This window comes from Equus caballus, chromosome 14 (assembly GCF_041296265.1).
Source record: "Equus caballus isolate H_3958 breed thoroughbred chromosome 14, TB-T2T, whole genome shotgun sequence".
Classification (NCBI taxonomy): Eukaryota; Metazoa; Chordata; class Mammalia; order Perissodactyla; family Equidae; genus Equus; species Equus caballus.
This window is the reverse complement of record NC_091697.1, coordinates 107,739,613-107,764,658: the sequence shown is the minus strand read 5'-3', so window position 1 is coordinate 107,764,658 and position 25,046 is coordinate 107,739,613. Positions and strand designations below refer to the sequence as shown.

General features: G+C 45.1%; 1 protein-coding gene across 2 annotated transcripts in view; it reads left to right on the top strand.

Annotated features, from left to right (window-relative positions):
- MAP1B (microtubule associated protein 1B) overlaps positions 1 to 25,046 on the top strand; it is an 89,166-nt gene that overhangs the window by 3,596 nt on the left and 60,524 nt on the right. Inside the window, exon 3 of one of the 2 annotated variants that reach the window (XM_070233498.1) lies at positions 4,620 to 4,721. In XM_070233498.1, coding sequence (XP_070089599.1) covers positions 4,620 to 4,721 — 102 coding nt within the window. Of the gene's footprint in view, positions 1 to 4,619; positions 4,722 to 11,579; positions 12,116 to 25,046 lie in introns of those variants that run through there. The other variant, XM_070233499.1, reaches the window with a different exon arrangement.

The following is a 25,046-nucleotide window of genomic DNA, read 5'->3' as shown; positions in this document are numbered from 1 at the left end:
CTCAAGTTTAAAACAACCGTCTTTGGTCCAACTAGTCTAGCTTTTTTTAGTTAGTTATACAGGACTTACACCAAACCGCTGTCATTACCACCAACTACCACTCCTTTGCCGCTTCCTAATTAGCCCCCAACATGGGCTTAAAGGTCATCCCATTTTTAACAGAGCTCCCACTCTTCGCCTTTATTTGAGGACATAGACCACATACATCCATGCCTTGCAACTGGATTCTAGAGCCTTGTGAAAGGAGTTTTCATTGTTTCATTTTATTTCTTTAAGGGAAGTGAAACATAAGGAATACTAAGTGTCGGTTTGATGCTTTAAATTACTGTGAAAGAGTGTAACTTTCCTCTGGTTAACAATCGGAATCAGCAAGATTTGTTCATAAAAAGATAGATGTGGGTAACATCTAACGCAGTGGAGTTTTAGATCTAAGTTCAGCTGATTACATTGTAACTCTCTGATGTCACTCTATTGAGTGTCTTCAGTACAAGATGACAGAGAATTAAGAACCTAGGAAAGATTCAAGGTTAGTTTTCATTTTAACAGGGGGAAAAAAAAACACATCATGATGGGAGTTAAAAGAAATGTTGGAAAATGTTAAATTTGTTATATTCATCTTCTTACTTTTCAAAGTCGAAAGGCAGATGGGTTTCTGCCTGCACTGCTTAATTGGGTTTATCTACTAAGGGTTCTGTGATCCATGCTGAAAAACAGGCCAGTTCCCAAACTGGAGGTCATTAAATTGATGATTCATTCTTACTCTTCTCTAACTGCTACTTTTAAAATAAGTTCTAACTTTTAGACCAATAAGTAAATTATTATAAATCACGTCTTTTGTTTGTTTCTAATGTGAGATGCTATCCAAGGCCTAAATTATCATCAGTGCTTTGAAATGATGAGCTCTGTATGGAAGGCATTGTCCGCATGACACAGCGTGTATACATTGTGAACGTGAAGTTCTTGGCTTAACAAAAAAGGAAAAAAGCAAATTGAAGGTTAGGTCAAGGGAAAAATAGGAAATCTTTTCTCTGAGAAAGAAAGCCTTCCTGAACATAACATTCCCTTTGTTTTAATTCTGGTTCTATAGTTTATGATTTTAATCTGACTAAGATCACTTTTTAGCATAGTTTTACACATAGAATCTTGTGATTATAGCTTGATCATTTAGGTACTTGCAAAAAATCTTCCAAAGCCTGTTTCTCTGAGGGAGCAACTGAAGCTCATAGAGAAAATCAGAATGTCAAGGCCCAGATAACTGTCAGAGAGAACCACATGCCATTTCAACATGCAACACAGATCATTTCACTGCTTTCTTCCATCTGGTGTCCCTTTTAGAAATATAAATTCATCCTTTAAATGGGAGGTGCTTTTTTCCCCCTTTGCTGGTTTTATTAAACAATCCTGCAAAATGCTGGCGTGGTCAGTGACCTCGGAGAGCCGCAGCCCGTGTTCAGCAGAGGCACCTGCTCCCCCTCACGGTTCCGCCTGCCTCCTCCTGTGACGCGCCTGCCCCAGACACACACACAACCTTCTCTTGTCTCTCTTTTCCATCTTCGTGTCACGTTGGCCTCCCCTTTGTTCACCACTACCCCTGAGGTCAGAGAACAGAGATGGAAGGACCTTTGGTTACCCTCTGGTCCCCGTGGCTGGAGGACTGGCTGACAGAGTGATGGCACACACTTCCAGGGCTGGTGACAGCCCCAGATTAGGCAGGAGAGTTCCACCAACTCCCCAGTTGTGACATATGCCCTCTAGGCCCAGAAATTTAAAAGTGGAGTTTGATCTCCTCCAACTCGTTCTGACCCCACCTGGGTAAGCCAGTGAGGGCACAGACAGCGAAGCCTCAGGAAAGGGCTTTACGTGGTGTGTACGGGGGGCAGTCAGAAAAAGGGCTGGGAATTTATCTGGACCTCTGTGCCCCATCAGAGACCAGGATGGCCTGCTCCCGAAAGCCTTCCAGAACCTCTTTACCGACACTCCACTATCCTCCAGCCAGGAACTCAGAGAAGGGAGGATGTGGGAAGGACCAAAGAAGGTATTTTTCTGTCCACTGTTGGCTTCCTTTTAGGCACAAAGGGGAGACACGTACCTTGGTAAATGCAGTGTGAACCGTCACTGAGAACCAGTTTCCCTTTACTGATATTATCCAGTAGAAGGCACAAAGTAATTACAAAGTATTTTCTTCCTAAAATTGATATGGAAAGTGACCTGATTCCAAAATTTTCCTTTCCAGCTAAAATAAGTAGTAAAGATTTCATTGTCCTCTTTATCAGTGGTAGTAGTGACTATGCATTGTTAAGACATAATTTGGCTGGAAATTTCTCCTTTGAAAAGAAAAGTCTAAATTTTTAGTTTCATTGGGACTATAAGAATTGAGAAATGGTATTTTTATCAGCTGTTTACTAGTGTAATTTAAAACTTACCAAATGGTTTTCCTACTGTTTTGTACTTTTTCCATGGCTGATTGCAAATCATATAACCAGGAGATTATGAAATAGAAAGGAAACCTTTAATTACATGTGTCATGACAAGTTGATTGAAGCCGAGGGAAAAATGGCAAACGGCACTGTAAGAGCCAGTCCACATGTAACCCTAGATGGAGTCGTTCACGTGGTGTGGCAATCTAGACGTCACTTAGAACAAAGGCAGAAAAATTGTATGAATTTAATTTAAATACATATGTCTCATTAGGAGCTTATTGACCCAACTTGACAAGCCCGAAGACAAAGTGGAGCCCAGACCTGGAGCACAGAGACTCCTGTCAACCATCACCAATTAAGCAGCTCAGACAGGAGCTCGAGAATTTTTCACACTAGACGAGCATATAGCGTATACATCGAGGTTAAATATTCTAATGAATTCAGACCTCTCAACCTGTCAAGCTTTCTGTGAAACAAAAAGAACCCATTTATCATCTCTGCACTAAAAGGACCCACAAAATCTCAACATGCCTCTCTTGTTAAAATTTAAATACCCCATCAGCACAGATGCAAACTGAGGCTGTCCATGTTTCCAGGGAGACGCATAAAATCTTCCCTTATAATTTAGCCTCTCTTAGGAATGTGAACTCCTCCACACCTGAATTCCTCCCATGGATTGTATGAGGAATTTCTACCTCTAGTTAGTGGACATACATCGATCTGAAAATGTTTCTCATAGTTGAAAAGATGTCCTCTATATAATCTGAAGATATTTTGGATGCATAGTCCACTGAGTTTCCAGAATCTTTTTGTAATGTGTGTGTGTAGTGTGAATCTCCTTTGATTCTTTGCAAGATAGGAAGACTGAACAGGCTATAAATGGGGGTAAAGGCAAATATTCATTACAGACTGAGAGGTGTGTGTAAATAACACATTGCCATTTATCCTCCCAGGTCTGTATGCACGACTAATGACCAGCAAAAATGCTTAAAGGCCCGGTGTTTATTTAGGGAAAGTTCACCTGCTGTGTTATTCCTGGGGGTTCAAGCTTCTGCCCTTGGTGGGTATGCAGTAAATGATTGTTGTTCCGGAGGTTTGTGCTGGTAGTTGAGGATGCTCCATGCAAGGGTTCAGTCGTGGATACTGCATATTGACATCTATGTGGGAAAATACAAAAACACAGAGAAAACAAACACTCCAGAGTCCTTTGGCTCCCTAGTTTTCCCCAGCTGGCACCCCGGATCTCTGGATCTCCCTTCTCTGATGCGCTCTGGGTTTTCCTTAGCCTCCCCTCTGGGAGGGCATGAGAGAGGCGGGGAGGGAGGAGGAGGAGGAGACGAAGGAGGGAGGGCATCAGCACTCCTCGCCCTCATGTTCCTCTCACCCGAGCTTCCAGTCAAGGGATCAGAACTTCTGGGCGAATAGACAGTTCATGGCCCCCAACTCTGTGGACGCTTTACAAAGTATAAAAAGTTGCCACATTTTGTTACCTCTGCATAAGAAAATTCAGTGCAACTAACGATTGTGAATGAAAGAGCTGGCTGTCAGGCTAGTCAGGTATAATAAATGTTGGAGGGAGAGACAGGCCATGCCTGTATAAGATTGAGATCCGGCCTTCTTACCAAAGATCACACAAATTTTCGCTTGATGCCCTGGGTCTGAGAAACCAAGGTCAGAAAAGGGATGAGTAAAGAAAAGAAACTGTTGACGCATGCAGAATCTGCACGGCATCGTTTCACACACAGTCCTGGACCCGAATGCAGCCCCTGTGTTTCTGCCTTCCCCACCTCCTCCGCCATCTTGCTGCCTATAAGTGGACATGGGAAAGCTAGAGGTTGTCCTTGGGCCTCTTAACTGCTATAGAACTCATCATCCTCCTGTCCTTTCTACTCCCTTCCTCAAGTAAAGCCTGTCATTTTCCTGATAACTGTTTTCTTTTACTCTTCCAGAAAAGCTGCATTTACGTTTTATGAGGGCAAAAGTTCAGTCCACACTGCTCATTATCCCTCTCTTGCGGCCTGGTGGAGAGACCTCCCCGGCCCTCCCATTTTGCGGGCATCCACCTCTGGTCACCAAGCCCTTCAGAAAAGGGGCTTCCACACCCTCCCTTGAAGCCTGAGAAATGTTCCACTGATGTTTCCCAAACCACTCTGAAATGACTAACTGGATGTCTGTCATCTGTCTTCTGTCCTTCCTTAGGAATCCGATCATGGGACACAAACCTCATCGAATGCAACTTGGATCAAGAACTGAAACTTTTTGTCTCCAGACATTCTGCGAGGTTCTCTCCTGAAGTGCCAGGTGAGGCTGGTTCGGTGTTAGTCAGCTAGGATCGAGGGGATGAGGAGGCGGGCCATGGCTCTGGGCTCCGTCTGGGCGTCCAGAGACTTCTGCTTATTGCTAAAGGAGCCTTTGTGTTTGTTATTACCAACTAGGTTAGCAAGAAGCCACAGTTTTAGAAAGTCGGCTCTATGTTGTCACTGTGTGGGTTACCTATTTTGTGGATTCTTGTGGGGTTTTTGAGTTCTGGGGTAATTTTTTATTTATATCTCAGTACTCTGAGCTTTTGGATTGCAAACTATGTAAATGTTAATTTTACTCAGATGAAGTTAGGAATACAAATGGATACTCCAGAATCCCACGGCTCACTTCCCTCCCAAGAAAAAGGGAGCTCCCGCACTTTAGAGGAAATAGACACCATCATTTCATCAGTGCGTCTCCCCCTTTTCTTAGTGTGGGGAGAGTTTGAAATTCCAAACTGCTGTTAAAATAGCCTTTCTTTCAGAGATGAAAAAGAATACTACAGAATAATAACAGGTAAGGACACCAAAATTTTGTCATTTGTGAAGCTGCTCTCGCTAACCGGAGCCGCTCTGGGGATGTACTCTGACATGTGCCTCTGGGCCTGGGGTGTGGTCACCCCACCCATCTTGTCCCCTCTTGTGAGTAGTGACCCACTTCTCCCACCTGGTCACATCGGAGGGTTATGGGCAGAGTTGCCAGCCCATAGAGACACCAAACCTGGGGCGTGTTTCTCACCAGCTCTTCCAGTGTCTATCGCAAACATTGTATTGAACTTATTTCTTGAATATCACTTAAATTTTATGTAAAATAGAGAAAATCTTTTTCTATCTACTTGATTTCATCATATGACTGGTAATTTTATGGGCATTGATATAAAATCAGAAATAGGGTTTAGCCTCTTTTTGACTGATGACATCATATTCCATTAGCCTGGCACACACTGAGCTTTGAAGCCACATACAGAACGCCAGCGCCTTCCTGAGTCACACTTGGCTACAGCAGTGTGCCTACGAGACTGCCCCATTCTTCTCTTTGAGTTTGATGTTAGAATAAAATCCCGTCCATTTCAGTTATCAAATGACCTGTAGCTTTCAAGCATGGAATTGAGTGAATGTGCTAAGAAAAACTTAGCAAGAACAGATTCACTGAAAGTTAAACTTGCTGCAAAGGCATGTGGAAAATCTGCTCTTAAGTAACTTTGCAGCGAGAAAAGTGATCCCGATACTGTGAGACAGCGCGTGCTTTGCTGAAGTGAAGGTACAGTATGTGGTTGTTCTCTCATTATTACTGTGTTGCATTTTTATGTCTTGCACATCCCCATAACTTCTAAAATCATCTCACAGAAAGAGAAATAAGGGAAGTACCCTTTTCCAGCAAGTATGTTTCCAAATGTAAAATTGAAACTTCCATCCTCTCCCTGTGGGTTGCTCTGGCTTTCCTACTATGACTGTTTGCAAGGCTACGTGTTTTTTTGGTAAACAAATCCCATAATTCCCACTTGTTCGTTCACACTTTGACTGACTTTATAGAATGACAGCTGTGCTTTGCAAAATGAAGGGCTGCAAGAATTGCTAAAGAATTAACCATTTTTGGAGCCCTAAAATGCTACTTTAGCCTAATGTACCCATCCCCCTACTTTTCCTGCCATCACCTGGGATGAGGACTGGCCACCTACCCACTGGCATCAGGGCTGTGCCAGCTCTGTGTCCAGAGACCCTCCCATTCCTGCCCACCCCGAGAAGGACAGATGTGATGACCTCCCCTCGAGCCTGTGAGTGCACCATGCAGGGCCGGCCTTGCCTCTGTGAACTGAGCATCTGAACTGAGCCCGGGAGTGATGCCCCAGGGAGGGGGCATCAGGGGGAGTGTGCAGAGTGGCGTGAAGCTTCCTAACCAAGGCTGCAAGCAAGGAGGAAAGCGCGTGTCAGACTCAGCTCAGGAAGTCAGTGTGTTTTAGAGAGAAGAGATGTTTGCCAGAGGACAAGGATGCAAAACTGGGAGGGTGGGGATCAGAGGATGATCGCTGGGCTGGGCCCAAGGAAGCCTTTAGCTTCTGCGGAACAGACTGGAGGGTTTATGGGAAAATTTGAAGTCTGTTTGTCAGTGAGTCCAAGGCTGGTGGTCTCTTCCCCACTCACTGGGATTCCGGAGGAGCTAAAGCCTGTGCCTCAAGCCCCTAATATGGAGTCAGCTGACCCTCTGCATTTAGAGTTTCAAGCTCCTAAGTTAACTGAGAGGCAAGGAACAAGATGAAGGATGGAGCCTCTGAAAAATAAAGCCATTCATTCAGTCAGTTAAAAACACTTAAATAGCACCTACAGTGAGCCAGGCGGTGGGGGAGGGGGGCGGTGAGCACTCAGCGACGAGCGACCCAGACGTGTCACCACTTGGTTTGCGCTCTTCTTCCTGTAAGAGGAGGAGCAGGTGTCTGCATCAGATCCAGGCGGAGTTGGTTTTGTCTTGTTTCGTTGAGGCGAGCAGAGTTGTAGTGACATGTCCGTGGTTTCCCTGGACACAAGGAGATTAGGAGCTCGGTTGCTCTCGTATCTGTTTCACGTTCATGGTGTTACAGCTGTGTTGTCTTGAAGAACTGGTGGTCCTAGTGAAAGACTGGCGACAGCCTCCCATGCAGCTAACAGCTTGTGCAGGTGGCACAACCAGGTTGTGCGTTCATACTAGGTTTTAAATATGGTTTGAGATTCAATTTACCTATTTCTTCAGACTTGCATCTCGTTCCAGACCACTCTGAAAGGTTTACTCATCTGGAACAAATATCTTTGGAGCAGGAACCTGGAATGTGATGCTTTCTCTGCAGAGGGCGGGAGTTGTAGAGTATGAATGGTGAGCTGGTGGGTCCCCCTGTTCCCTGAATGTGCGCCCTGGGCTGACTAAGCCCTCCCCAGCTCTGGCACACTGTAATTCTTGGAATGGTTCTTACTATAATTCTTACTGTAGTTGTTGGGATGGTCAGTCATCCAGGGCCGGCTTACTGTCTCAAACCTGTTTCAGCGTTGCTTTCCCTCCAGATCCTTCCACGCATGGCTGCTGTGTCCTGGCAGGTCTCTGCTGACTTGCCCTGAGGGAAACCATTCCTGGCCACATCTAAGCTGGGCTCAGGTGAGACCAGTTGTCTTGAGGGAAAAGGCTAGGTTCTTTCATGAACACTCCCCAGTCTTTCACACAAGGGAAAGCTCCACAATTGAGGCTTCCCAAAATAGAGCAATAGCCTTGTATTTTCTTATATTGATGAGTTCAAAGCCTATGATACAATTTTTATTTATGCGTTATAGCATGTTATTTGTACCTCATTCATGTTGGAAGAGAGTCATTTTTACAAGTCTCGCCACAAGAGCAGAGCGAGGCTTGCCGTGCCGTGTGGAGTCTGTTTCTTTCTTCCCTAACTTGCCTCTAGGTCCACCTGCACAGACCCGTGGAGGAGCATCTCCTCGGGCTTACGGGACGTGCTCCTGATCATCTCTGTCAGACAGACAGACATTTCAAAACAACAAATACAGACCGTTCCCAGGGCAGGGGCGCCAGAATGGAAATTAATTCCAGTTTTCATTTCGTTTTGCCACTTCTTTGTGCCTATTAAAATAATTAACATTTTTTGGTAACCCAAATCCACACCAGCAGCATAGCACAATGATTAAGAGTGCAGAGTCTGGAGCCGGACAACCTCTGTTTGATCCTTGCTCTGACATTTATTTACTGTGGGATCTTGGACAAGTTACTTAACTATTCTGGGCCTTAGTTCTGCTGTTTGTAAAATGGGGACCTTCACTTCTACCTCAGAGGTTTCCTGAGCGTCAAATGAATTAATGGGTGTAAAGGTCTTCAAACAGTGCTTGTCATGTGGTAAAACGATAAACGTAAGCTAGTATGAATGTTGTCTCCCTTGTTGAAATCTATTTGACTTGCATATTTGGTCATGGTTACTATCTATGGGGAATAGTGGCTTTAGATATTGGCTGGCTTCCTTTTTGTAGTAATTTTTTTAGTTTGTATTAAAGATGTTTCTCAGAGAATCAGTTGCCTCAGCATTGTCAAGATGCACATAGCTGCTGTTATGTGTAGAGGCAGTAACTTTCTGTGAGTGAGCTTAGTAAGGTCCTTGGGTGTGAGAGCGAAAAGGAGATGATACAGGAAGGCACTGGCCCCGCAGGACCTTGGGGTGGGGCTGCAGACCGTTTGCACAGTGCTCCTGCTGGGGCCCACTCGAGGATGCTGAGTGGGTGAGGGTGCTGGCCAGCTTTCTCCTGTGGTCATCCATCCATGGTAACCTCTGCCCCTCTCTCCTACCACTAAGGTCCCTCTTCTGCCCGCCCCCATCAACAAGTCACTCTGCCGGTGTTCAGAAACTGAGATTTCTGGTGGTTTATCTTCTTAGTCAACTGAATAAGTAGTAAGACCTTGGCACGTTTGCATTCTGTCACTAATTTTATAACTCCTGGTCACGTTCACAAAAATCTTAGTACGGTGGGATTGATTTTGTAATGTGTTGAAGAACCCAAGCCTCTTCCTCAGAAGATAAACAAACCACAGCTGAGCGTCGTGAGATTTGTGCTGAGTGATTGCTGAAAATATATGACCTCGAGATTGGGTTTTGATGCAGAATTCAAATCAAGCCCTTTGAATGTAAGTCATGTGGATCCTCCACTCCCTTTGACATTAATGTGGCAAAGTTTTACAATATTTGCCGATAGAATGATAAGAAAATGCTAAAATGCCCTTAGAAAAGATCTAAGAATATTTTTAGTCATCTTCTTCGTCTGTCTAGACTTGCGTGTTTAGTCTGTCATCGTACAGAATTATAGCTTAATTGCATGTGCCTCGCATGCACCGACTTTATGACGGTGGGTAATGAGTGTGTCCCAGCCCTGCGCTCACCCCGTAAACAAGAGAGCTCCCAAATAGAGGTTCAGCTGCACGCAGGATGCTGACCTCACGCCGGGAACCTGTGATTTTAGAGGCGAGCACGTGATCCCCGTGTTTTCTCTCTCAGGTGCCCGTGCACCGGTACAGGCCCTTGCCCACATGCCCATGTGGTTCATCTTTTCTTACATCATCATCATCTAAAGTTATGGGAGGAATCCTGGTATTAGAAGAAAACGACAAACAGGGAGCCTTATTTCTGTTCGAGTAACCAGACCTCTGTTTAACGTCAATGCCGCCTGCCTGGGAAGGGGCTCCCATTTTAATGCAAATCACCCTCCTTTCTCCCACTTACCCCTGCCCTCAGTCTGCCTTGCCAGCAGCGATCCTCAGTAATGAGCTGCCCTCCCGCTCCCATTCACGGTTGCAGCCTGAGCAGCAAACTGCCTGGTGGCCCCACCCGAATTCTTTTGAAACAGTGAAAGGGCCAGACTTTCCGAGGAGAAGGACCAGAATTCTGTAGTGTGTGTAACACGAGGCGGGGTGCCTGCGAGGTTTACATTTTGCTCCATTTTGAAATGTGGGGATTCTTTATATCCATAGATCCTCACACCAACGTGATTTTTTTCTGGCGCAGGTGTCGCCGGCAGAGAGTAATAAAATGGCGCTTCATTGCCATGTTCATGCACGTTCATTCCTCAGGGTGGTTAATGATGGCTCATTCAGACCACCCTAGAAATACCTATTCATCTCACTTTTTTTTTAAGTGTAAAAAGGATGTTTACTCTGCCGGCTGTAATGGCTCTCAGGCGGTCCCTAATGGGCACTGTGGAGCCACTCAACAGAGACACATAGGCAGGGAAGTAGCAGAAAATTGGCTGCCTGGGCCCAGGAGCCATTTTGGGGACTGTCAGTCCTACCGTTAAATTCACCTAAGTGTGTTGCAGAACAGCCGCCAACATTGCCAACCAAGGACAGCATCTCCTGCTGAAGGTCAGCTCCGTCTCCATTTCCAGAGACCAAAGAGAGCCCGCGGCTTTTTGCTAGTGGAGTTGTTGTTGTTGTGTTGTTTTTGAAGCACACGACAACAGCAGCACACTCCCGAGCAGCAAAGTCCCTGTACTTTTACTGCCTGCTTTTGGGTTTTCTCCCGGGGGCGTTTTGTTCAGCATTGATGGAAGCAGCTGGAAGTAATGGTGGCAGGTGAGGAATAAAAGCATAAACGAGTAGATTTCTTTAAAAAAGAAATCAAATACTGTTTTTGAGCATTTATTAATAAGCAAGGAATTGTAAAGGGACATGTGGAAGAATGAGGTCTCCCCACTGTTTATAATTTAGTTGGGAAAATAAGTCATTCATAGCTTTTAAAAAACGCTAACAAAGAGTGTTTTCTTAATTTACAAACTGTGAGAGAGACAGAGACAGACACACACAGAAGAAGAAAGGGGGAGATTTACTCAGATTCCTAAAGAGGACAGAGGGAGAGAGTGGAGACCATTTTGCGTGTTCAGCCACAGACGAGTCACAATGACAAAGGTTCCCCAGGTACCAGCAGCTCCCCCAGCTGCAGCCCGGGACTAATTAAACGGTACCCAGGCAACCAGCAAGCATCCCGCGCCCTGCTCCAGAGCTCACGCCTTTTGTTTCCTGTCTGGGGTAATTTCTACTGCAAGTGAAGTCAGATTTCCTTGGTCCTAGAGAAATGTGAGAAAGAAGCGCCCCTGGGGAAGGACACGTAACAATGGACACAGGGACTGGAGAAATTAACATGCGCACAAGACAAAAATCATGTTATTTTAATAAACTACTCCAGCCTGTGTTAAAGACTTGCCTACAGTCAGGACTTGGTGAGATGACCATTTATAGAAAATCCAACTGGAGTGTTGACATAGGATTTAAAGATGAAGTAGTCTAATTAACTGCGCACACTCGGAGCCTAGGGAGGGTGGGGTTGATTCTGTGGCGCCTCCCTGTAGCTGCACCACACACCGCTTTAGACACTCAAACTGAGGCTGCCTCTCAAGATTGCCTTGTGGGGTGAATTGCCTGAGGGGTTGAGCTAGGTGTGCACATCCCAGGACTGCCTTGGTTTGGAAAGACCTCCGACCCTGCCCTTTGCAGCCCTTTCTTAATCAAACAGGTTTTTGTTGTAGGCGATGAGTAAAAGAGGCACAGTGGAGCATTTTGGACGAAATTCAGATTCCTGGTTTGCATCTCACCTGGATAGTCTGGGGAGGGAGCTCCGCCCCCTGAGGGAGCGCCATGTTTCCAGCACACCCTGCCCAGGGACACTGCTCCATGTAGATGTTGCTTTTTGGTCCTGAAATGTCAGTCCGTGGAAATGTTACATTTGGGGAAGGTAACGATAGCAATAAAACTAAAGATGGAATGAATTCTGCAACCCAGGCCAACAGCGCTGTCTTGGTGCCGAGCTGCTCAGCCATTGTGAGCAGCTGCTATCTGCCTTCGGGACTCTCACCTGGAAGTTTTGATGATTGTGAACGACTGTGAAACAGGTGTGAAAACTGCTTTTTGGAGCTCTTCCCCTTTTGATGTTTGTGTGCATGCATGTGAGAGAGAGAGAGAGGAGAGAGATGGGGGCTGGGGGATGGATGGATGCCTGATCAAATTCTCATCCGTTGGAAAGGAGATCATCTTTTCACATTATATGGTGTACCTTTTTAAAGGTACCCTATTATCAGCCAATCTGTCATTAAATATTTATGTCGAAGTTCCTGCCGCAAGACACGGTCGCGTTCCAAGTGCTGTAGGCTGTAAGGAGAGGTGTAAGAAATCCTGGCTGAGGGTTGTTTGCACTTGAGCGTGGAAGTATGACAACTGACAGAGCGAGTTAGTGTAGCATGTGTCCAACGAGAATTTCGCAGGAGGATCCTTCTGTAAATTCTGTTTGTTTAGGCTATTTTTAAAAATATACACGCATAAAAAATATGTACTTAAATCATATTATCTATTCGAACTGATGCATAAATACAACAGATCAAATGGGCTGGATTCTCTTTGTGACCAAGGAGTTTTGGATCCAAACTGAATTAATTATTCTGTAGTTTGGAGCTACATTTTCAGTTAAGTCCTTTAATTGTGAAAAGACTGAGTTGCTGTTGTAAGGATTGACCCCTCTGAAAGCAGGTGAGGACGGAACTGCTGAACTGAATGTATAGTCTTGATTCAGGATGGTCTTTGTTGCTGAGGGCTGGAAGCTGTCCCTTGGCAGCCTCTGCAGCCACTTGGGAGAGATTGTGAAAGTGACAGTTTTTATGGAAATAAATCTGAGTAATTGGTTCCCTGCCCCGAGGCAAGGACGGTACTTTGGGAAGCGCTGATTCAGCTGTTCCCACATCAGGGGAAGCAGCGAGGGGAGGTGTCTCCAGCTGCTTCCCAGGACCCTCCCTCCCAGAGTCCTGGAAGCCTGACCTAAGGCAGCACCTCTGGCCACACCCGAGGCCATCGTTGCCCACGTGGCCCCTCGAAAAATTGCTCTGAGGCCTTTCCTCTCCTGCAAAGAAAGGGATTAGACTGTATCAGGGCATCTGAAACGTTGTCGTGCCAGCCGTTAGTTCTGTAAAACAGTCATAGATAGTCAGTGGGAAGGAATTCCGTGGGGAAGTAAGTCTGGGAACTGTGGCATCCTAGATCTTATTTTTTGAGGAGCCATAAAGTGTGTAACTGCATGTAAATAAGCCTGTTTAATTTCGTATAACCATAAATTTCCCCACCATATTTGACTAGTCACTTCCACCACCACTCTCTCACAGGGACCTAGATTTCTCTAGAACACAATTTGGGCAAGGATGGACTAAAGGAATCTCAGTCCCTTCAAGTTTGTATATTCCATGACACCACGAATTTTTACTAAATTGTCTCATTACTGAAATGTCGAAGGGAACTTGTCCCATTCTCTGTCGAGCTTAAAATGTTTTTTAATCCAGGTTTTAAAATATCAACGAAAGAGTTTAGTTTAGAAAATCTGCCTTTCCCATCTGCTAGGATTATTAGTTTTGGGGGAAGATGCACAGCTTTATGACATGCAGGCTGACTTCCCAGTTTGGGAATTCTTGGCCCTTGGCTTTTTCCATCTGTCTTTACCTTACAGACAGACCAAACAAGACAAAACTTAACCCAGTTTGCACAGTGCCAAACACCTGCATGGAAAGTATTTCAAAAGTCAAATTCATGAGTGTTTTATCTAAGTAATGCCAAACAGGAAATAGCTACATTTTTTCCACTAAAATTAGAGCTTCCCCCTTGACGTTTTGGTACTGCATTGAGCCTCAGCTTAGTGACTTATCCTCAGATCTTTGGGAAGAGGCTGAAGATTGAAGTTCACGAGTTCTGGGGATCATCTGCAGGTTGACTGTGTTAAAAGTGCCAGGTACATCGTTTGTTATGGGTCATCGAGAACGGCCTGTATTTAAATAAGCATGATCAGCCCGGCGTATCTTGTCATGTGAACCATCAATTATCACAACGTCGCTTAACAAGGTGGTACATGCTATGAACGCCCTTGGGAAGCAGTGTTCAAATCAAATTACTGACAGCGTGCACCTTGCATGCGAGTCGTCATTATCAGAAAGCTGTGATTATCTGGAAGGAAAAGTGATTTTTATGGTAATGCAGCATATGATTGACTAGTGGTGTCTAATACCTTTAAGGTAACAATTTCAATTTGTTCGATCCCTAGTTCAATCTTGTTTGCAAAAAATGTTTAATTCACTCACTACAACCTAGACGTGATATTTATGGCAAACCTTACAAAGTGTCTTAAAAGCTGAATGAAATAGTCTATGCAGGATAACAACATTAATGATAATATCTCTATGGGTGAGAAGAATGGTGGTCTGGCTAATCAAATATTCTAGTTAATAGAGAGCCGCCCATAATTCCTGGTGGGGTTATTATTTTTTAAGTTTCAGAATCCAGTGATGCAGTCCTTGCTTTTATACTTACACCTCAAATTTATCAAATTGACCTGGGATTCCTAAATCGAATTTATACGTTAGCCCAGGATATATTTAAACTAATTATAGAAAACATGCACTTAGAAATCTGGCATTCCTCCTTTCTCCGAAATGGACTGATATTTTCAAAAAGAGTTTTTAAAAAAGAGGTATTGCCCTCCTTGGGCAGATGCTAGTGTTCATTTTATTGAGGCCTAGGCCGGAGAGGTGCTCCACACAGAACACACCTCGTTACCACCCATTTGGAACCTTAACCCAGGACACCCTAACGGAATCTCCCGTGGATGGTTCAGGAAGGAAGCCCTGTGCCTCAGGTCCTCACCACGAACGTGAGTGGTCACTCCACTGTCAACACTGTCTTATTTTTGCTCTGTTGTTTTACACATGGAACAGAGACTAGTGGAGCCTTTGGAATAACATTCCAGCCTATAAATATAAACGAAATAATTTGGCAAATTGACTCACTCCGGGGTTGTCTAGAAATATGACTGCATCATCAGATAGAAATTTCCATTGCTGGAATCCTTTAGCCAGCAAATGGATTTTCTATGCTTGCTAAGCAGACTCATCAAAAATATGAAACTAGTTACCCCAAAAAAGCTCCAATGTACAACTTAAAAAGAAAGAAAAGAATAAAACAACCAACCAAATGAAAACCTTCGAATGAGAAAAATGGAGACCAAAGAGCTTGAATCAAGTAACCGCTTGTCGTTGTCAGTGCCCTCGAGTGGACTCCGGCTGCCAGCGGCCCCGTGGACAGCAGAGTGGAGCCCTGCCTGGTCTTTTTGTGCCATCCTCTCACCTTCTAGTGAGACAATGCTTGGCTGCTATTTATAGGGTTTTCATGGCCAATATTTTCGGAAGTGGGTGGCCAGGTCCTTCTTCCTGGTCTGTCTAGTCTGGAAGCTCCACTGAAACCTGTCCGCCATGGGTGACCCTGCTGGCATTTGAAATCCCAGTGGCGTAGCTTTCAGCATCACAGCAACAGGCAGCCACCACAGTGTGACAACCGACAGACAGGTGGCATGGTTCCCTGGCCAGGAGATGAACCCTCAGCCAGAGTGCCAAATCCTAACCACTAGGCCACCAGGGCTGGCTCAAGTAGTCATAGGGCTGGATTTTTTAATCTTTGAGGATTCTAACTTTTCGGAAATGGCTTTTTCCCAATTGTAACTGAATGATAAGAGAAAAGGAATATGATTATTCTTAACTATAGGTCTGAGGGAGCTTTAGGAACGACGCTCCTTAAAGAGCCTTGAGGCAGTGCCTGGCACCCAGTGCCGGCTTCCTATGAGTGTGACAATGAATGATGAGGTGTCGTGGGTTGGAGAAATTATAATTAGCTCTTAGATTTGAAAAATAAGCTGCATAAGAAATCTGGAAATTTGTAGTGATTATTTATATTGCAAACAATTTCTTTATTACAGATTTCCTGTACACATCAAGGTGTGGCAGAATGTTTATTTACAAGCTCCCAATTGCTTTCAGAGACGTGGCAACCTAGAAGCTCTGGTTGAGAGCGGTGTCTGGAGAAGCAATGACAGAGCCCTGGGAGGGAGGGCGTGGGGGTAGAAGGTCTGTGCTCTGCTCCCACCTCTACTGCTAAGTAGACCTGCGCTGTTGTGGACAAAGTATTTAGCATTTATGAACGTCAGTTTTATGATCTCTAAGGTTCCTCTTATATTTAATATTCTGTGATATAATATCAACCCATAGTGAAAAAAAGTCATTCAAGTATTTTTAAAAAGTGGTTTACTGCAAAATTGATAAGCATGGCTAATGTGTAAAGCCACGAAGGTGTTGTTTGCATAAAGTTCTTTGGAATTCTTGGGATATGGTGACTTGCTTGGCTGAACAGTGAATGAAAACGTGTCCACTCAGGCCACGCCTTCCACAAGTATGTATTGCTCGTCTTATGGGCTCTGGTACTGTGTCAAATACTGAAGTAACAATAATAAGCAGAATAAATAAACCCACAGTCGCGGCACGATCTCCCACAGAGCTCTGAGTCAAGGTACGGAGGCAGACATTGATCAAATAGTCATACAAATATGTATGGCCATCGGTACTGAGCACCAGGGGAGAGAATAGGGTACTGTATAAATATGTAAAAGAGGAAACCGACCTAGTGAGGGGGAAAGTGAGAGAACTTTAGAGCTGAGATTTGTGACGAATGCTTTTAATTTTATATTTAGGACATTGGATGCTGTAGTTGTTTCCCTTTTAATGAAACGTTGGCATATCAGCCTAGCCTTACAGGTTCTGAAGTAGCCAGATATTTCTTGAGTTCCACTGGGATCAGTGTGAGGTTACAATGGCACATTTCTTAGGAAATAGGAACAATTAAATGGACATGATTTAAAAATATTTCTATGAAGATATTGCCATTCTTGTAAGGATTCCACTGCTTTGCTCTGAGTTAAGCATGAAAGTAAGAGAGCACTACCTGGATATTCCTTGGCCTCTTAATAAGCATGGGATTAATTACAAATTTGCTGGTTTGCAAAAATCCCGAAGGTAGAGAAGTGAAGCAACCAAAATTCCTGGGTTCGGATTCGCGGGTTTGTGTTGTCACGTGACCTGTGTGTTAGACCGGTCGTCTCTTACTGTTTTCGTTTTTCTAGACCAGTTATAAACACTGTCTTGCATCGCATTTCTGGTCATTTGTCATCTGTCGTTTACCTTCTGGTTTAAATGTCCACATGTCCTCTTCCACGGCCGTTGATGTCTTGGCCCCACCTGATGAGGTATCTGAAATCTCGCCTTTTGCAAGTAAAAATGCTTCTTCTTCAACCTGGAGGATGTTACTGAAGCAAGTAACCCATGTAGTATTGGAAACCAGCGCCCCTTATTGGAAAAGATGACACCTGACGTCACCACGCAGGCTCTCGTGGAGGAGCCTTTCTGGTTCTGTGTAGGGTTTTGCTTGAAGCTCTTAAAAAGCAGCTGCGTGAGAGGACTTCGCTCCATCATCTGCTCACGCCCAGATCTCGGCTACTCTCCCCGCTCCATCTGAAATCAAAATGTTGTAAAGAAATGACCAGATAGAAGGATTTTTCATTAACTTTTTTCTGAAATGCTCTGAACCTTTCAGTCTGCAGATGTCGGTCTTTTTCAGGTAGCAAAGCTCTTTTCCACGTGTTTTTTCATTGTTTCTGTTCCTGTTCTGATTGCGGCCATAAGAATATGTGTCCTTTTTATACTAGCACTGGCTCTGTCCCCCTCTGTCTCATCATTTTCCCTTGGCTCTCTCACGTGTTCGAGGGGAGCTCCTCACGCTGCCCTGTACATCGCTGTCAGATGCAGATTTAAATTCTGTAGTTGCGTTTTGTCTTTCCTGGAATTCTTTTGTTGATTCCACTGGCTTCTTTTTAAATCTCTGCCTGGAATTCAACCCACTCTGTTTTTGTTGTTCTCTGTCGTTTTGGAGAGACCATGTCTGCCGTCTTTTGTAGATACGAAGCATCATTTTCTAAAATTGTCTTTTGTTCCCTATAGAAAGTCATTTTTTTTCTTAAAACATTGTCACCTGAGCTAACAACTGTGGCCAATCTTTTTTTTTTTTTTCCTGCTTTATCTCCCCAAATCCCCCCTGGTACATAGTTGTATATCTTAGTTACGGATCCTTCTAGTTGCAGCATGTGGGACACCGCCTCAACGTGGCCTGACGAGCGGTGCCATATCCGCGCCCAGGATCCGAACCAGCGAAACCCTGGGCTGCCACAGCGGAGCACACAAACTTAACCACTTGGCCACGGGGCCGGCCCCTAGAAAGTCGTTTTTAGAGACAGGGTTTTTCCACGAAGCCTCAGGACGATGCTCTTTCTTCCATGTGCTGCAGAATCTTTTCGAAGGTCCCGTTTTTTCTATTTGTTCTCTTCTCCTTATCTAGGGCGGGGTCTGTCTGGGCTCAGCTTTTGCTACCAGGTGGGTCTGCAGAGACTCCCTAGTGATTTGCTGCCCCCTCGGGCGCCAGCAGCCTCACCCTCTCATAGCTAGAACCCGAAGTCGGATGCAGCTGCCTCTCCCCGCCCTGTGTCGTGGTCCAGCAGGCTTTCCTTTGGCGTGGGATGCTGGCCTGGGAAGAGATGCCTCTGACAGAGAATTAGATGCGACCTGCAGGTCTTTGTACAAACGAGACGTGAGGAGGCCCGTGTACTGGCATGTGCTGCTCCGCACGTCCTTCCTCTCAGCTTCGACATGCAGGGCTTTTCCCGAGAGACCGCTCAGTTCAGGTTGTAATGCAGGCCGGCAGTTTCCCTCTCTCCAGCCCCGTCTCTGCCAGGTTCTGAGGTGAGGGGTGGAGGGGGTGGGGCAGTGGTGGCGAACCGAGACCTCTTTTTCTGGCCTTTGCATCCTAGATGTTGGGGCAAGTGTTTGAAGAGCGACTCAAAACCTTTCCCACCCTCTCTGAGTCCTGCAGAATGGGGAAGGCTGCGGCTCAGGAGCCAGAGGTCCCAAGTTCAGACACCAGGTCTACCTCATGCTCAAGCTCTCTGTGCCTCAGTTTCCTCATCTGTAAACCTGCTTTACAGAGGATTAGTGAAAGTTTAGCAGCTAAAGGACATGTAGAGCCCTGGGCGGCTGAGGGGCGAGGGGCGGCACACGCTGGGTGCCCCGTGAGTGATGGCTCTTGCTGGGAGTCAGACTTTTGCTGAGGTGGAGCGTGGGTTCAAGAGTGTTCGAAAACATGTATTTCAATTCAATTTGGTGCAGTTCTTTCTCCCCTCAGAGCCCCTCTCCCCCCGCCTTTCAGCATATGGCCAACCCTTTACTTTAAATCAGCATGGTCAGTTTTTCTGGTTTTGTGTATTTTCATGCATATTTCAAAAATTCATCAATTTGGATAAAGATATATTAGGCTCTTCTGTTCTGCCACCAGATTAACCCACCAGCTTTCCTACTTCCAACTCAAAGAGTAATTAAATGATATAATCTTCATTTGTGAAAATCTGTAATGCTTGTAGAATGTGGTCCATTTTAGCATCCTGGATACGTTTCAAAAAATCATGTTTTTAAGAGAGAATTACACGTCATTTGTACAAAACAAATTCTCTGGTAAACTTGATTGGTTCCGTGCTAAACAGCATACCATTCTGATTCTAAATAATGTGCAGATATTTGGTGGTATAAACCCATAGTTTGCTTTACCAGATATGTTGTCTTTTTAAAAAACATTTTTAGATAAAAGTGCTTTAAAAAAAAACAGAAGAAGAAAATCTTAGTTATTGATTAATGCTTTCACCCTGCAGTTCAAGGAAATGACTGTGAAATGTGAGCCAGGCAGGGAAAGCTGCTTCATCTTGATGTGATGTTCAGATGGCCTGTAGCATTTTCTCCTCTATACAATCTACGGTATTATTCAACCATAATTTGTTCGGTTATAGTTTCTTTATAGCGCTATAAGTTCTCTCTACTTGAGGTTCTGGAGAGCCAAATATTTCCATTTCTCTTTGTCTAGTCAGGACTTCACAATTTCAGAAGTCTGTGGGACTCCCTCTCTTCTTTGTGGGTTGTGGGAGGTCTCTCCCCGACACGTGTAGCTTCCACTGGAAGCAGCCATGTTCGTGGTCGTCACTGTGAAAACCCTGGGCATCATGGCTTTGTTTTCCCCCTCTGGTTTCTGCGTGTTTGTGAGTGGGAGTTTTACGTGTGTGCTGTCGTCCTTTGTGACACTACTGTTTGACTTGGTTGGATGAGAAAAATGCGATTTTATTTAAATGATCACTTGGGGATATAGAGTTTGCAGCAGAAAATGGAGCCTGAATCCTGGCCAGGGTTGTCTTTCGATTTCTGCTTCTTTTATTGTCACAGCAAGACCCTGCTACCGCATGCGCGGGTCCCACTGTGTTCCTGGGGAGGGCCCCGTGGGCAGGCCTTGCCGGCACCTTGAGGCCACCTCCCTCGTCCTGTGTGTGAAGCCTGCAATTACAGCAGACACTGCGTTGTCCCCAGCTTCTGTGGAGGGATGTCACTGCACATCAAACAGGGGATCAGCGTGAAGAGAGAAGTTCTGCTGACACTTTTATTTTCCTTGAGAAGAATTGGGTTTTATTTCATTTTGTCGCCGGGAACTGTTGTCTTACTTCGTAGGAGAAATTTTTAAAAAGAAAAAAAACCCAAGAAAGTCTTGAGAAAGCAGGAGCAGACCTGTGCTGCCTGCATGAATGGAGTGTGCTCTGCAGCACCCCTCTGTCCATTAGTCAAAGAGCCCAGGACACAAAGCATGCCTGGGAAGTCTGCTCCTTTAAGAGCATCGTTCTTCTCAAAGCCCACAATGGCCTGGGCCCTGCTGCAGAGAATGTCCCTGAAAAAGGGGAGCAGACACTGTGGCCAGGGCTGGGTGGGGAGGGGTGCAGGCGGCTGGCCCCGCTGACCTCTGAAATGTTTCTGTTTCCTGATGGCGTTGATGGAGGAGGTCTTAAAGTCTCATTCCTTATATCTTAGGGTACAGCTCTTAGCTCCCTTCCCATCTGAAAAATTAACCAGTCCATCAGGGAGAGACCCGATGGCAAAGATGCTTTGAGCCCAAAGCTGGGTCCATGGAAGAACATAATTTTTACCAGTCATTTCCAGCTCCTCCAACAAAAATAAACATAGGAAGAAAATCATGGTCAGATTTGGGGAAAGGGAGTCCTGTCCCCCTTTGGAGCAGTCTTCCAGTAACTGCGTCAGAAGAGCTGGGTTCAAGTGCCAGCTCTGTGACCTTGGGGACCTGACCTGCTCTGAGCCTCAGTTTGTCCGTCTGTACAACAGAGGTAATTAGCAATAGTGCCGACACCTCACAGGGTTGTGCCTGCTGCCTAGCAGCTGCTGGGTTTCATCTCCCAAATTGTTTCCTTTCAGAAAACAGGCTAGTGTCCGAGGCGACCTTATCACTCCAGTGAGTGAAGCTGGCAGATTCCGCTTCCCTTGTCTTTCCCATTTTTGTTGGCGTCTTGTGGACACAGATGAGGGAACTGGCCATCGCAGGTCTGGGTCCCCCCGGGGAGTGGGCCCGGGAGCTGTGAGATCTGGGTCCTTGGAGGAGGCAGGTTTTGGGATTTCAGTCTTTTTGAATTTTGCCAAAGAACCGGAGGGATTTTTAAAAGTCCCACAGATTTTTCTTGGGAGATTTTCAAACCCGTCTAAAGTTTCTCAGTTCTCCATGTTTGGACGCCAGAACTTTCTTAGCCTCCACCTTCTTTGGAACAGAGTTGTCCCGTGAAGAAGGATGAGTCCAGTCCGTATCAGGCCCTCCTGCCAGGGGATCAGTTTCCATCCCGATCGCCCTGGGCCGTTCCATTTCCACTGTTGTTTTGTTACTTCTCTTGCCTCGTCTGAGTCCTCAGGTCCCATTACCTAGCCAGTTGTTGCTTATTGGAGTGATATTTTTGCACTAAGGTTCTGAGTCTCCCCTGGGTTTGACCAGAATCTTCAGTCACAATTCTTCACGGTCAGGGTGTTTGGTCATCTGGTTGGAAGGAAACCCGGGGGTGCCAGGCTCCGTGTGAGTGTTCTAGGAAGGACCAGGCCATCTGAATCCCCTGTCCCGTTGCCCTCTCGTGGAATGAGGAGAAGGGAGAGGCGGATCTGTGCTGAGCACCTGCCTGCTGTGTAAGGTGCGGCTTGCTGCTCTAGACGCACCTGCGTGTGTGTCTCCCAGTCTCCCCCAGCTTCTCTCCTGGTTTTGTGGACACTGTCACTATTTCTCCTTCCACTCTAGCACCCTTGGGTTATCTGAAGTACAGGACAGCTCTCATACCACAGGTCCCTGGATGAAAATGCAATTCACAGGAAACCTATGACAGGCGGGAAAGCAGCAATTGCTTTTAGAAGCTGAAATCGCTGCCTGCAGATGGCCAGAAGCTCTCTTCCCCGGGTGGCCGAAGGGTCGTCTTCCCAGTGCCTCTCGTGTGTCCTCTCCAGGCTCTCAGCATGGCCGTCATCCGTGGCCTGTCCTTCTTTGTGGCTTTGGTTCTCTGGGATCATTTAAAATCCGTTCTCCAGCACCCCTCCTCTCCACCCCCAGACCTCATAGCCTAGATCATAGGAAAAGGGGGTCATACATTCTCAGTTGCTTTTCACTGGGGGATGTAATGGTTTCACTCCTACCCTCTGTCAGACCCTGCTCCGAATCAGAGCTGGCCCGATATTCTGTTCTCTCTACTTGATTTTTGGCCAACCACTCCCTTCCCTCACAATCAGAGTATGTTCTTGGGTTGTTTTATAGCCTCCTCTGATGATAAACTACAAACTTGTAAAGTGTGTACTGAGTCCAAGTCAGCCTACACAGGAAATCTTGTCCACGGGTTGCTAAGTTGTGTGAATCTTTTTTTTTTTTGGCAAGGGTAGTGTGACAATTTATTCCATTAAAATTTGTGGGGCCTGGCCTGGCGGCATAGTGGTTAAGTTCGCGTGCTCCATTTCGGCAGCCTGGGGTGCACAGGTTCAGATCCTGGGCACGGACCTAGCACCACTCATCAAGCCATGCCGTGGTGGCATCCCACATAAAGTAGAGGAAGACGGGCACAGATGTTAGCTCAGCGACAATCTTCCTCACCAAAATAATTATGAACTCAGTTTTGAGCGTTTTACGTTTGGTCATTACAAGTTGTAGAGAGATGCAGATTTCTGCATCTTCTTCCCCCCGATGGACTGAGTGCCTTCACTGTTACTGGAGGCTGTGTTTATGGCACACGAAATCAGTGAGGTTTTGGAGTGATTGACATTTTTGTTTGCATCCAAACTCTCAAGTGCTGAGTAATGATTCGTGGTACCAAAAGTCAGTTCAGTTCATTCATTAGGGTGGCTTTTGACACAGCAGCTGTTCCGTTTGTCTTCCTAGGGGCATCAGGCATTCAGTGATAGATCCTGGAGCTCGGCTGTTGGATATGAGTTGGATAGATCCATGGATATGAGTGAAACCAGTGGCCTCTGGCCCCGTTGCTGTGCTTAGTTGGTCACCTTGAAGCCTGTTTCTGTGGCACCTTTGAGTGGACTGCATTCCCCAGATCAGTTTACTGGGGGCGCACAGGCAGCACATGTGATCCCTGGCTGGTTTAGGTTAGCCCCACGTGAAACTATCTTCTCCAGCTGAATCACAGGAAGCTTCTGATCTTTAGCTGCTAGGACCCATCTTTACCCAAGACTGAGTGGCAGCAGCTCCCTTCATCTGCTCAGCCACATCAGCCTGTGTTGATTCTCAATGACCCACAGCTAGAGCAGATCAGGGCAGGAGAAGTTCTGTTGGAAGATGTCTCTTTTTAAAAATGCCTTTTGTGAAAATAAACAACAAGGCCACCTCTCTCCGTTCATCTGATTGTTAAATTTGGGTTTTCAATTATTATGATACCTTAAAACAAGACACACATGCCTGTGTCCAAAATTGGCGCCAGAATGGCTTTGAGATAATTCTGAACTAAACTTTGCTTTCTCTTAATAATGTCTAATACGAGTCAAAGATTTTTTGTCCATTCAAGTGAAGTTACCCTAAAAATATTTAAATGTGGACAAGGATTCTTAGTCATGGGATCCATGTATGTGAAATGTCATAAATAACTGCCATCAATCATTCATCTTTTGTTTTCAACCCTTTGATATAATCAGCATGGAAAAAGTATTAGCTCTGCATCCTATCTTGGGAATATGAAGAATTAGCATCTGTTTTGTTTTGTTTTGTTTTTTTTTAACCAGCAGGTGGGAAGAGTTATTGCTTTGCTGGTGACAATGTAAAAACCAATGCGTCTTGTCAGTTTAAATTGTTATATAATTAAAAGTGATTCCCAAAGTATTTATCCCAGTCAGAAGTTTAATGCCCTTGTTATATAAAGAGCTCTTACAAATAAATAAGTAAAACTTCTAACGTTTCAGTAGAGAAATGTACAGATATGAATATTCAATTTATATATACACGCACACACACACACACACACGGCAGAGGGGGAGGGGGTCGGGGAGAGAGCAAGAGATAAAAAATGACCTATAAACTAAAACATACAAAAAATGTTGACCCAATCAATTAAGAAAGGCAAATGAACACAGGAAGATACAATTTTTACATATAAATTTCAAGGCCTTAAAAAATACTACTCATCATTGACAAAGAGGACAAGATTGGCACTTTCATATTCTATTATTTAGATAGAAATAACCTTTCTGGAATGGGATTTTTCAGTCTATATCAAGAGCCTTAACAACACTCACACACTTTGACCCAGTAATTCCCTACTGGGAATTTATTCTGTGGCAATAAGCAAAGATATGCACAAAAACTATATGAAAAGATGCTTACTGCTGTATTATTTATGTATATGGAAAACTGGAAAAAACCCCGAAGTTCTTAGTAACAGTGAATGATGTAATGAATAATGATTCATCAGAAGGAGGCAATATTTGGCCCACATTATAAAGTGTATATTAAAAGAATCTTTGCTGACGTGTGATGTTGAGTGAAAAGGCAGGATCTATGAAGATATTTTTCAGTTTGACC